Source organism: Thunnus thynnus, chromosome 3 (genome assembly GCF_963924715.1).
Source record: "Thunnus thynnus chromosome 3, fThuThy2.1, whole genome shotgun sequence".
NCBI lineage: Eukaryota > Metazoa > Chordata > Actinopteri > Scombriformes > Scombridae > Thunnus > Thunnus thynnus.
The window spans coordinates 9,162,618-9,176,181 of NC_089519.1; the positions used below are offsets into that span (position 1 = coordinate 9,162,618).

At 41.6% G+C, this 13,564-nt stretch overlaps 1 protein-coding gene across 1 annotated transcript in view; it reads left to right on the top strand.

Moving 5' to 3' along the window:
* The window catches only part of xylt1 (xylosyltransferase I), a 79,558-nt gene that overhangs the window by 44,294 nt on the left and 21,700 nt on the right, over positions 1–13,564 (top strand). Inside the window, exons 3-7 of the mRNA XM_067583953.1 lie at positions 3,875–4,047; positions 4,728–4,930; positions 9,319–9,399; positions 10,961–11,177; positions 11,615–11,791. Coding sequence (XP_067440054.1) covers positions 3,875–4,047; positions 4,728–4,930; positions 9,319–9,399; positions 10,961–11,177; positions 11,615–11,791 — 851 coding nt within the window. The remainder of the gene's footprint in view (positions 1–3,874; positions 4,048–4,727; positions 4,931–9,318; positions 9,400–10,960; positions 11,178–11,614; positions 11,792–13,564) is intronic.

Consider the following 13,564-nt stretch of genomic DNA (forward strand, 5'->3'; position numbering starts at 1 on the left):
TTGGTGAAGTAAATTGTTGGAGAAAATGGGGATGCTGCTTGTATTCTCTCCAATTGGTTTCCAATTTTCATTTGTTTTGTCAAACTGGCCACAGAACACCGGTTCTCCTTTTCCTCCTCAAACAGACGCAAACAAACACACACGTGTGCACTTCTTTTTTCCTCTTCTAAGAATTTATGGGCATCTGCAGTCTGGTTGTGGATTTTGTAAACAAAATCTGTTGTGGCTGCCGCCATCGGTGAGCAGCACGCATCAGCAACCGTGTTTAAGTGAACAGCGCATATACACACACACACACACATGCATTTAAAACACATGGGAGTGGACTGAATGCAGCATGGACAGCAGGGGAGGAGGAGAAAGCTATTATACATCCTGCCTGTTCTAGTCAGATACCTTCCCGGCCCTCGCTCATGTTATTAGAACTCAAGGAGGCACAGTGACTTAGCAACTTTTGTACATTCCCCTTCCCAAGAGAAGCAGTATCGTTTGTCTGTGCCTAAGCTCCTGTCATCTCAACAGCAACTCAACATCCCACTCAAACTGACAGTTTGATAAAAAGAGACAAAGAAATTGAAAAGGGCTTTCCCCTGGTGGCTGGGCTGTAACAACACGACAGCTAAATTAAATCACTTTTCTTTCTTACTCTCCGTCTGCCTGCCTGCTGCCTGCCAATGTGTTCTCTCTCTCTGTCTCGCTCCCTCTCTCTCTCTCTATCACTCTCTCTCTCTTCCCTCCTCTGCTCCCCATCCTAATTCAAGTCCTAACCTTGTTAGCTGAAAGTTGTCCAATTTGATTTGATCGGTATTCTGTCCTTGAGGCCTTCGCTAGATTAGCAATTGTGTTAGCTCTGGCATTAGCATCATTGAATACAGGAGGAACATGTTCAATTTCTTTGCCTCCCATATGCTAACTTGGCTAAGTATGATTTGGCCAGCTTGTGAAGCTCCAGCAGGGGTTCTAGCTGGCAGTGAGTGACCTTGAACACCACATGGCATTAACCTAATGGCCTTGTACTGAAAAATTCTTGTATATAAATCATATTTAAAGCAGCAATAATCAAAATTTTTGAACAACTCTAAAGTTCCCCCAGCTTTATAGAGCTAGCATCTTTTAGCTCATTGTTTGGGTTTTCTGGCCCACATCTAGTGTTTTGGTTCACTCTCACCAGTCTCATAGCATCGGTTTCAGCCACAGAAAAAGCTCTAAAAAACTGACTGTACACTACATGCCCAGCACTAAACAACAAACAGAAAAGTTAGCAACTAGAACATAGTAAAGCATGTAACAGCTAAAGAGCCAGATATTTAGGAGTTGGCGGAGGCTAAACCAGCGGTAAAGGAGAGTGAATATTCACCAGACACATGACTCTAAACGAATGCTAATGTTGCTCCGTTGCTCGCCATATCAACTTGAAAAATGACAACATGTCAGCGTTGTGTCACAACTTGTTTCTGCTGCCCCCAAGTGGCCAAAAAATCTGTTATTGCAGGTTTAAAAAAAGGTCACACACATTTCCTACTATGAGGAAATGAGATTTGGTATCGCATTCATACAAATCAAACAGTGATTTATATGTCTGCAAACCTGGCTTTGTGGATGGTTTCAAGGAACAGACACCATCCCTGAGACATTTTCTAATGCGATTTGGTACAAGCCCTTTGGGATATGGCTCAGCTCTTGTTCTAACCTCTCATATGAGCAGTTGAGATGGAGGGTGGGTAAGAGCCCGAAGTTACACAAGATGATAGAGGAAGAGAGAGGGGTGATAGCAGATGAGGGAGAGGCAGTTTAAAAGACTGATGGCGATGGGAGGGATGATGAAGAGTGATGAGTTCAAAAGGAGGGCTTCTGTTTTTTCTTTGCGACAGGGCCTGCGGTCTCTACAGGTGCACAGTCTGCTCAAAAAAATACTACACATGAAGCTCTTCTGCGGATAAACACACATGCTCAACAAAACTGACAGTAAAATTTAAGTTCGCTCGCACACACACACACAGCAGTGCTCATTAGTTCAGCTAGCTAGTATAGCGCACACTCTCAAAGTGCTTTGTGAAGCGACTGGCCAATTATCCGTGTGCAAAGCAAACCAGTGAACCTTCTTAGCTGGCTACCAATTACCGTTCAATCTGATACAGCCCGCAGCAGATTTCCCCCCTGAGCTGTCTCACGCACACACACACACACACAGAAATAAGTATGAGTGACTGACAGGAGGCACAGCCAATTGGAGTCAAGGGAGCGTGTCATTAACCTCACCTTTGTGGTCAACCTTTAAATAAAGCCATGTTGGACACCTGCCCTTAAATTTGAATGAATGAGATTAGTTAAATGGGAGGGATGAAGGCTTCTTAGCCCATCCCTAACAATTCATAAAGAGAAGACAAGTTGGTCACTTACCCTTAAATCTGAGTAATTATAGGACCTCAGGGCCAGACGTAGACTGGAGCCGGGAGGGACATTTTTTAAGAAACCTAACCTCAGGGGAATGAACAGCCCCCACTTCAGTATTCCCTCAGCTTCCCCTACCTCTTCAGCAGAGACAGGCTCTTGGGAAAGGAAGTACCAAATTATAGTCATTAATCTCCTTAAGGCACGTTGTGTGAACAAACATGTCTCATAAGCTGCGTGTGCACATTTCCTGTAATAACTGAAGATTTAAAAACAAACAATGTATGTGATAACGTTAGGGGACCTCACGGTGCAGAACTGGTTTGCTGTGCAAGTGTTTGCTTCTGAGCGGTTAAGGGTGGTACAAAATCACACAATGGAGTTATGTGTGGTTACCAATGGCTCTCCAGAGATGATTGGAATTATTTAATTTGATATTGGCTTTGCAGGCCATGATCAGGGAGGTGTTTGCGGGCACGCGTCATTTGTGTGAAATCTAAGGCATCTTCTGGGGCCTGTGCCTAAGAAGAATGATAGTACATTGTCAAGTTGTGCTCCACCCTGAAAGCCCCAGAGGAATCACTTATAGGATTCCTGTCTCAATGAGGATAGTGTTTGCACTGTGTGTAGCGTCTGGTTGAAATTGTCATAGTTCCAATTCAATCACATGAGAAAATGGATGAGTGAGTCATGGTTTTGTGGTTCTGTTTTTTGCTCCACAGCAGGGCTTAAGTAGCTGTGTGACTTTTTTGTTCTTATTTATTCAGTTATTTATTAATATGTCAGCCATAGCGTGGCTTTTTGTCTCTGTGCATAATCCTGACCAATTTGGCCTCCCGAGAACGCCTGATTCGGATGTATTTTCATGACACAGTGGAAAGCAAGCTGTTTCTGCCTGTTGCAATCAGTGTTGTTTAAGGCATAATGGTTGTATTAAAGTCAAATATTGTCACCAAGAAAGCATCTTGATTGGTAATTATAAAACAGGTACTTCCTCAGTTCAGAGTCACACTCAGACAATGTAAAATACCCAGTGAATTCTCATTTGATTCTTAGCAGTCGGTTATTATGAATATGCTAATCACCCCTCAAATGGCTACTTGCTGTGTTGCTTAGCAACATTGTTGTTTAGCTATTTCAGTTCATTGTTTAATAAAAGAATATCATTTAATTATCATTAATAAGTATGCTCATTATGCTTTTGCATTTGCTTTCTTTCTGCCTCGAAGGCATTATAGGAGCTCCCTATCATATAGTGTATAGTGACTAATAGCGCTGTTTGTGCAGCCTCTCATAGCTTATCAAATGAATAACAGATTTGATTTTGTAATCAAACATGCAAATAAGCACTGAATATATTACTGATGAAGAATCCATGCAATATTGTGTGAATTTAATTAAATTAATTAAATGCAGTTAATATAAGATTTATATTCACTGGAATGAGTACATGAATATAGATGTTGTCTTTATACCTGCACAGGTAAAGCCAATGCTAATGTCCAGTGGGATGAGGACTCTGCTGAGAGCTTTCCATCAAAACCAGTGAGAATAGCGTTTGTCCTGGTGGTCCATGGACGAGCCTCACGCCAGTTTCAACGCCTCTTCAAAGCCATCTACCACACCACCCACTACTACTACATACATGTTGATCAGGTGAGCCACAGAGAGCTGACAAACAAGATGTAATTAAAGGCGCCCTGTGGAGTTTCTCTCTACATTCAGTGTTACTCACCATAACACATTGTGTGTATCCTTGAGGCATAACAAAGGTGTTGAATGCTTTTCCTTCATCAGAAAACATTTTCAAAGCCATTTTTAAACATTTTGCATTGTCAACCATGTTTGCTTGCTTGCATTCTTCTTTTTTCCTGCCTTTGTAGGTGCATTGCTGAGTTTTTTGGTACATTACTGCCACCTGTGGTTCAGTGGAATAGTGTGAAATCATTGTGTCACCTACACATATATTGTGCATGCACAAGAACAAACAAAACTGGAACCAACTCATAAAAACATTGGGTACCTTTACTGAAAAACGTGGCAAGCCCTTTAAATCCAGTGTTTTATCAATGGAAGCTGTGTTAAAATATTCCCATTTTGGGTTTTTTTCTGATTTCATTAACTTGCAAATCACTTGATGTCAAACATAATAGTTAGGTTTAGGTTTCTTGACAACACTCTGATATATTATAAAATACAAAATATCAGACTTTGTCAGGGATAGACAATAAGATGCTGGACTTACTTCCATTGTTGTCTCTGATATTTTCACAGTCGATCCACCAATTAACACGATGGAGACATTAATCAGTGTTTGATCAATTCTTTTGTTTCAGCGCTCCAACTACCTGCACAGGCAGGTGCATGCCTTGGCTGCACAGTATCCCAATGTGAGGGTGACACCGTGGCGCATGGCCACCATCTGGGGTGGTGCCAGTCTGCTGACCATGTATCTTCGCAGTATGGCTGACCTGCTGGCCATGAGGGACTGGAACTGGGATTTCTTCATTAACCTCAGTGCCGCCGACTACCCCATCAGGTAATAGAGGAGTTCAGTAAAGGGGAGGGGGGCAGGCCTGCAGGGAGGGCAGTCAGGTGACTTCTTTCATCACAAGAGTATGTGGAGGAAGAATTGACATGTAAGGAAGCGCCATGGTGGCCAAATGGTTACAGTGCATGCTACATAACTGCAACATCCCTGGCTCGAGTCCGCCTGGGGACCCTTTTCGTGTGTCATACCCCTCTCTCTCCCCCTTGTTTCCTATCTGATCTCCACTGTTGAATTCAGGCAAAAATCGCCCAAAAACATATCTTTAAAAAAAAAAGAATTGACCTGTAAGGAAATGAAGTAAGATTTAGGGGAAGGCATCCAATTTAGGTGACAAATGTGTGCATAGGATAATGTTTTCTCCTTAAGAAGGAAGGAACCAGACATGCACAACAATAACAGACGGCTCTCAGCCAACATGGAGGAAATTCAATACACACTGGTCTGGGCGCCTGTGGTTAACTGTGAGCTTTAAATAAAGAGTCACTCCAAACCAAACAGATCAATGAAGTAGAACCTCCACAACACTATTCCTTCACACCTTCTCTTCCAAGTCCTTGTTTCCTTGATTGCACTCCATTGAATGGGTTACATGGTGAACTGATTACAATTTAATTGCCCAGGGTCAATACCTATTGACTTTCCAGGCCTGTTGTGTACTGTATGTCCGAAAGTCATCTCTCCACTCGAAAAACATCCCTTTTAAGAGGCTGTAAAAGGTAATTAAAAGCCACAAAGTCTACGTGAAATGGACATGAAGTCATGGAACTGGGCTATTGGCAGAGAAATTTCTCAAGTCTTTTTTTTTTTATGTGAGTTTATGATCCTTCTGGGAGTTCAGGGTCTGCTGGGTTTTTGATGTAGCTCTGCAGCAGCCAATTAAAATCCTCCTATTAAGGAGAGAGTTATCTCTTCTGCGCAGCCAGATGTCCACCAGTTGAATTTAGACAAGCTGTAATGGCCACTGGGTAAAAGGAAGCTGGATCTGATGTGTCCACAGCTGGAGCCAAGATGCGGGGGCAAATGTGGATTTTGTTCATAGACAGGTTCAGTCTTGTTGTATTTAGTTGTCTTCAGCATATCGATGAACGCTGCTGACATGCCGTCTGTGCAGGTGTGTGTCTGTGTTTCTGCGCCAGTGTGTGTGCATGTCTGAATTTATGTCTTGCCGTCTGCATAGCTCAGTGTTTCAAAGCACCTGTCTTTGTACATGTGTGTGCATATTTATCCTGCCTGTACGCCTGTTGTGCTGTCTGACTGTCCGTCAGCGCATGATTAAAGGTATTTGCGTGTGCATGTGCCCGAGACGCTGTTTTCTTCGCCTCTTTTTGCATCCTCATTTGCATGAGGGTGATGCTGTTGAGAAAAGGGCTGACAGTGGAGGTTTTAAGCCCCATCTGTTGGGAAACGAAACGACTGATGGAGCGAAAGTGGGAGCCGAGAAACAGAAATGACAGGGAGAAAGAAGCGAGCGAGAATAAGCAGTTAGGAAAGAGGAACGAGAGGGAACTTGATGTTTTGGATCCATGCAATGTGGAAATATGTAAATTGCACTCTTGTATCTTTGCTCAGCAAGTGCATTTGTAACCACGGCTTGACCAAGTTGAACTTGCAAGTATGGTCCTTTTATGTGCTTGGCCTTGGTTGGAGCCCCTGCTAGAGGGAGCATGCATGCTACTTGAGTTTCCTCAAGCAGGAAACTGAAAATCATTCAGCTGTTTTGTAGCTGACAATCCTTTCTGATCTCTTTGGAAGGGGATCAGGCGAAAAGAGACATTCTCCCACAGAAATAAACACATCAGCATTACATTATCAGTATGGACTTACTACAGCACACTGTGGTGTAGTGCAGCAGCACAGAAAAACATCCTGGAGTAAGCAGATGGCTAGCGTTTGCCAGACTGCAAACCCCTGCAAGCACATGTGTTATTCTTCCAATTCCTTTGTCAGTTGATTACAAGCTAAAACTCATTATTTATATTGATCCTATTCAGTTTATTCAGATAATACCGTCCAACAAAAATAACCCGCACAAGGCCTCCCTTGATTTAGCTTTAAGTTAGAATATATTTGGTCACTAGTCTCTCCGTTGTGACCGTACCGCATTGGTGCAGGCAGGAATGCAGGGGGCTCCCCTGCCCCGCACTGCCCTGACTACTGCTGTTGTTATCAGTGGGACTGGAGACAAGCATTATTTCCCCTCTAATTCCCTGATAATGTCTGTCCTGCCGCATGGATGGCTCTCAAAGGCAAACCCAGAGCCCCTCACACCAGCAGAGGGGCTGTGTGTCCAGGGGGAGATATACTATGTGTGTGTGTGTTTGTGTGTGTGTGTGTGTGTGTGTGTGTGTGTGTGTGTGTGTGTGTGTGTGTGTGTGTGTCCAAAAAGGCCAGAGGATGAGTTACACGCTTGCTTTGTCAAGAGAGTACAACCCTCTTTCCCAGCTTTTATCTACACGGTCTCCTTGCTTTCACCTCTTTTTTTTTTCTTTAAAGCCCCTTTCATAGACTTTACTGCAGCTTTTAAGAAGTTGGAGCTTTGTGAGACAATGATAGTAATAGTTGTATACTTCATATTTTCTAATCTCTTTCACTTTGTCACCCTTTGTTCTGTAAGTGATAGCTGTCATTTCCTGCTGTGAAAAAGGCCTCCATCAAATTATTTAAAAAAAAAAGTTCATTCTAAAAACTTCACATTAAACTTCACCAGCATTTTTATACTGAAGCTACAAAACTTTTTGTTTTTTGTTTTTTGTCTAGGACAGAGATAATGAATGCATGATCCATCCCTCATCTGATTGAGTGTTATAGCCACAGCATTCAACTATTCCCTGCTGGAATAATATATTTAAGTCCTTGTTATAAAAAGGGCACGTTATGAATTTAACAGTAAGACCATAGAAGTGAAGCTGCGGCAAAACGATGAAGTGTAATTGATATTGAAAAGGTGCACATTTTGGGGTTTCAGGTGGGGTTTGAAAGCAGAGAAGCCTGTGTGTGTGTGTGTGTGTGTTGATGTGTGCGTGTGAATACCACGGCGAGACAGAGCAGCCACAGGGCTGACAGTAAGCAAACTAGACCCAGTGGACAGGGTGACCACTCAGGTGGCAAAGCTGGAGCTTGACATGAATTCCCCTTGTTCTGTGTGTGTGTGTGTGCATGTCTGTGTGAGCATTTGTGCATCTTTCTGCATGTATATTGTATTATCAGTGTGCATACTAGCAGCATGCATGTGTGTGTGTGTGTGTGTGTGTGTGTGTTGGGGGGTGCTGGAAGTAGAGACAGAGACGCCTGCATGTGTCTGTACAGCACATCATCAGTTAGGCTTTATGGCTCAGGACCTCCTAAGATAAGCCCCCCAGGCTGTGAAATTGCTCCTTCAAGAGAAAATGACATTAATATGCGCTTGTCCCTCCTCCCCACCCCCAACTGATCCTTGAGCTTTTTACCAGGGCCTCACTGCTCTTTTAGAAAGGCAAGCCAAGCCATCATGAAAGGCTCCACCACAGATGAAATGTTAGAGCCATTGACTGGGGCGTAGCCTGCAGAGCAAAGCTTTTAGCCTGTCTGGCCTGTGTATGAGGGAGAAGACTCCTCTACAATGTAAGACCAGCATGAAGTCATTCATCAAATTCATGGATGGCACGATCTTTTGTATAATCCTAAATAGTTTTAATGGATTGTAAGGACTGAGGGACTGACACTGAGAGCAGCTGAGGTCTCTAATTGATCTTAAAGCCCCCGAGAACTTTCACATTGGAAGTATTTCTCCGTTTGGCTCTTTTTCACATTCCTGCTTAAATCTGACTTTAAAACGTATACTATACTTACCAGCATGAAGCCAATAGTTGTCCAAGTATATGCATATTCATAGATCCTGGATGTTCCAGTGAGGAAGAAAGAATTGATTACATTTTAAGAATTTTTAATCAGTTAATTAAACTTTGTTGTGAGAAAACCCTATCAGGCACAAATTCATATTTCACTTAAAACATGCCTGGAGGGGATCTTTAAATATTCATGACTAAATAAGAAACAATCAGTTGAAAGTTTGGAAAGATCATTAGTTATTGTTTATTAAAAATGTAACACTGAAAAAAGCTCAGCTAAGCTGCTCCATCAGGACTCTGTTGGTGTGCTTTGATTATATTTGATTGACAGTGATCTCTACAGATGTCATTTCATTTTTATTTAAATTTCGCTAAATCGTGACGCCTGAAACCTTTTTCCACCTGAGCCAAAGTACAGAAAAGCTCTCATGTGAAATAACCAAAACAGCATCTGTTAACAGGTGATAGTTCTCCTGCAAAAATCATATTGTACCTATAATAATGTGCCAATTTCCTGTTAAAAGTAAATAATTTTTCCCCCCGTTTCAGGACCAATAACCAGCTGGTGGCCTTCCTGTCTAAATACAGAGACATGAACTTCATCAAGTCCCATGGAAGAGACAACGCCAGGTAAGATGCAAATGTTTAATCTTCATTTTAATCTCCCACTCAACACCTCACCCCGGGCTCTCGCTCTCTGGCTAGCTCTCTCTGTTTCTCTCTCTAACTCACAAACACACACACACACACACAGCAGCACCTATGCACACACACACGGCACACTCCTGCCAGCTCGGCGTGGTCACTGAATCATAATACAATTAGCTCCCATCTGTGGCTTCATTAATTAACCTTCTTGGTGGGGTGAGCTAGCGAGGTCGCTGCCAGAACACCCGTCTTTGCTGCTGCCGCCGCCACCCTGCCGCCCTGTGTTTTCTGCCCCATCACGCCCCGGTGGCGAACCAGTCATCACTCAACACTGGGCGAAAATATCCAAAAACACATGAAAAATAACACACACACACAAAAAAAAAAAAAAAAAAAACTCCCTGCATGGGTGCATGACTCAGCATGACTCAGCAGTACCTTTGTGTATTTGCAGCCACAGTATTTTATTCAGTGCTGTTTTATGAGAGTGAAGCTGTTTTGTTCTTAATTTAATTCAGTTTTAACTATAATAATCTTGTAAATACACTATTATATATACATATGTTTAGAACGGCTGAAATGTATTGAAATATTTGGGCTCTTTTACTTACACGAGTCATAAAAATCGCACAAGTATATTTCTAAAATGTCATCTATGTACACGCGTGTGTATGAGCCACAAGGTCAAAACACCAACAATCGCTCCGAGAACAGAGGGAACAGTCTGACCTGGTTGACCTGAACTTGACTCCCTCCATCTAACACTCGATACGTTCACAAGAGTAACACCATCCATTATGTATGCGGGGTGTCACTCTTGTTGCCGCTGATAGAAGTGTGTAGTGAAAAGTGCGAACGACACATTTGTCGAGTCGTTTAAGGAAAAGGTAGAAGACTATTCTGCTGTAATGCAGAGGAAAGCAGTGTTAGGAATTATAACTTTTTAAATACTAAACTAATGATGAATATTATTTAAAAAGATTCATCTGTTTTCATCTGATTGAGTCAGCTGTTGAAGCTGTTGTCTCTACATCTAGCAGAGCATATTTTCAATGTGTACTCTGGCTTTTTTTGTCTTTTATTAGCTCATCTTTTCAATTTTTAGCAATTTTTTTTTACCAAATGGATTTTGTTGAGCAGATTTTTTACCCAGATTGTATTACACGGATTCACAATGTGTTTCCTACTGCAAGAAGACAATGTTCACTGAAATTTACAGTAAACAAGGTCCTCTTGTGACAAGCACAGCTTGGAAAATCTTGTTTAGAGAAAGTAAAGAAAAAAAATTAAAATGAGCTGCTCATTATGCAGAAGAGTCCCTCTAAGTATGAAAACAAGAAACACAGAGTGCTTGTTTTTATGTAAATGGTATTTTGTGAAGTCGGATTTCCACCTGGATTTTTGTACGATTGTGTTTGTTTTTTTAAAGACTTCTCAATAAATACTGATAAATTTACTGAAAAAATGAGCCCTGACTGTTGTGTATATCTAAATGTATTCAATAGACAGTGATATAACCATACCTTTTGTGTGTGTTTACTAGGTTTATCCGTAAGCAAGGCCTGGATCGTCTGTTTTATGAGTGCGACACCCACATGTGGAGGCTGGGTGACCGTAAAATCCCAGAAGGCATCTCTGTTGACGGCGGGTCCGACTGGTTCCTCCTCAACCGCATGTTCGTAGAATATGTCATCAACTCCAAGGACAATCTGGTCACCAACATGAAGCGCTTCTACGCCTACACTCTGCTGCCTGCCGAGGTAACACACACACACACAAAGAGACATCGTTTTCACACATTCAAGCGTTGCTTAACCTTTGACTGACAGTAAGCACTGCTTTGTACTCACACTGCATCGCTTATAGAGACAGTATACACTGTTCTCTTTTCATCACTGTATAAGGAAAAAAAAAGAAAAATCATGAAGTGATGGCAAGATGTAAAGCCTGACTTTCCACCCGTATACAAGGATTGGATGAGAATTGAATGATCTCTGAGGGGAAATTGAATGTTTATCATAAGCTACTGTGAATCTCCATTCTGCGCTGCTACTCTATTTCCTCTCGTGAATTGGATGGTGTAAAAAATAAAAGGTATACAATTTTCTAATTTCATCTCTCCGTCTCCGCTCCCCCACCCTCCCTCTTTCTCTCTCTCTCTCTCTCTCCCTATCCATTCCTGTTTCTCAATCCCCAGTCGTTCTTCCACACAGTGCTGGAAAACAGTGCCCACTGTGAGAGCATGGTGGATAACAACCTGCGCATCACCAACTGGAACCGTAAACTGGGCTGTAAGTGCCAGTACAAGCACATCGTCGACTGGTGTGGATGCTCCCCAAATGACTTCAAGCCCGCAGACTTCCACCGTTTCCAGGTAATAATAACACACAACATTAACATGGTGAAATACTCTTTTTGCTCTAACTAGCCACAGACAGCTAAATAGTGGCGCTAGTAGGTCAGGCTCATATTTACACATATTAATGCTCTCAAGAGCAAAGTTAGGAGTAAAAAAGTTGTTTGCTAAAAGCAAAGAATAAGACACATTTAGCAAGCTGCTTACTTCTACTGGCAGTTAAGTGTTTAAGAGCAAGTGATCACATGATTAATCAGAAGTATGTTCAGAGAGGAACAACCAATCAGAGGTCACATGGATTTTACATTCCTTTACCCCATTTTTCATACTTCCTTACAGTTCCTCTGTCAAATGTTATGCTGCAAAAGCTTATGATTTTTATATTTTTGAAAGTCAATTTTATTTGTGTGATTTTTTTAATATCACCAGCACCTATTAGCACATGACATTAACAACTGGTGTCCTTTCAACCATAAAGGAAGAAATTAAATTAAAGGAAACAAAAAGAAAGCTTAACTTGAGCATCGAGTAAAGTCTCCTGCTGGACAACAAGGTACATCAGAGAAAACATATAATAAGGACAAACCACAGGTAAATGCAAACAAACAAGATGCACAGAAAGAGATAGAAAAGAAAATCAATGTCTGCTTTATTCATGTCATTTGCATGAAACACCCCCGGATTCAAGGAAAGGTTTATTTGTTACGTACACAAACAATATGTGTAGTGAAACACAATGTGGCCTTCAGACTGTATTAAAACACTAGCATAATAAATATGAATTAGGAAAAATAAATATAAAGAATAAGAATCCAAGATAGGAAATGATAAATATAATGTCCCAATTTTAGAGCAAACTATACAATAATGTTTTGCACACACAAGTACACACATATTGTTTCAGATAATATATTATTATTGGTGTGTGCGCTCTTCTATCTCTGTATCACAGCTAACTGGAGCCCTAAAAGGCAACTTAAGCAACTTAAACCCTGAAGCTTTCTTCAATTTATGATGATTTTTAAAGCCAATGAAATATGTAGAACAGGTTTTATTCTTAAGTCTCTGATTTTTTCTTGTATCTTTCGCTAAAAACCAACATTTCACTTTTATCATTTTGATAAGTTTGAGCCCGGGGCATAACCTTGAAATGTTTAGATGAAAGGCTGTCTCTTCAAGAAGATACAAGAAAGGCCAGTATATCTATAAACATACAAAATGAAAATGAAAAGTCATTTTTGGCAGATGTTTGCGGCACACTCACACACATCAGAGTTTTGTGGGAAATTAGCAGCAGTCAATCTCTTAATTCACTGCCCTCAAGGTCTGTCCTCTCAACCTCAGCATCCAGTCTGTTCCCACAGCTTTCACAATCAATACGTGCAAAATTATGTCTCTGTTCATATGACCCTTACAGGGGGGAAAAAATATTAATAGTAATTAGATCCTTTTCCGTGGGTATGAGGGGGAGAAGAGGCTTAGTTAGCTTTGCAAAATGAAAGTGAATGAGTGGCAGTGACTCCAGCACTCCAGAGAAAGTCGGTATGGCAGTTTGATTTTTAATGTGCTCCTAAAAAGTGAAAGTCTCAGCACCAAGTGAAAAGGCTCTGCCAAAGTTAAACATCTATTTAAGTCATATCCTTTTAGTGCTGTGACTCACTTCATCTCTCCTGTCCTTCACATACCAGTAAAAGCCGTCACACCGACCTCACTTCCCCCTTTGCCAGACCCGACTGCCGTCTGTCTCGCCTCAGTCTCTTGCAGTTCAGTGCCAGCACATTACCACAGATC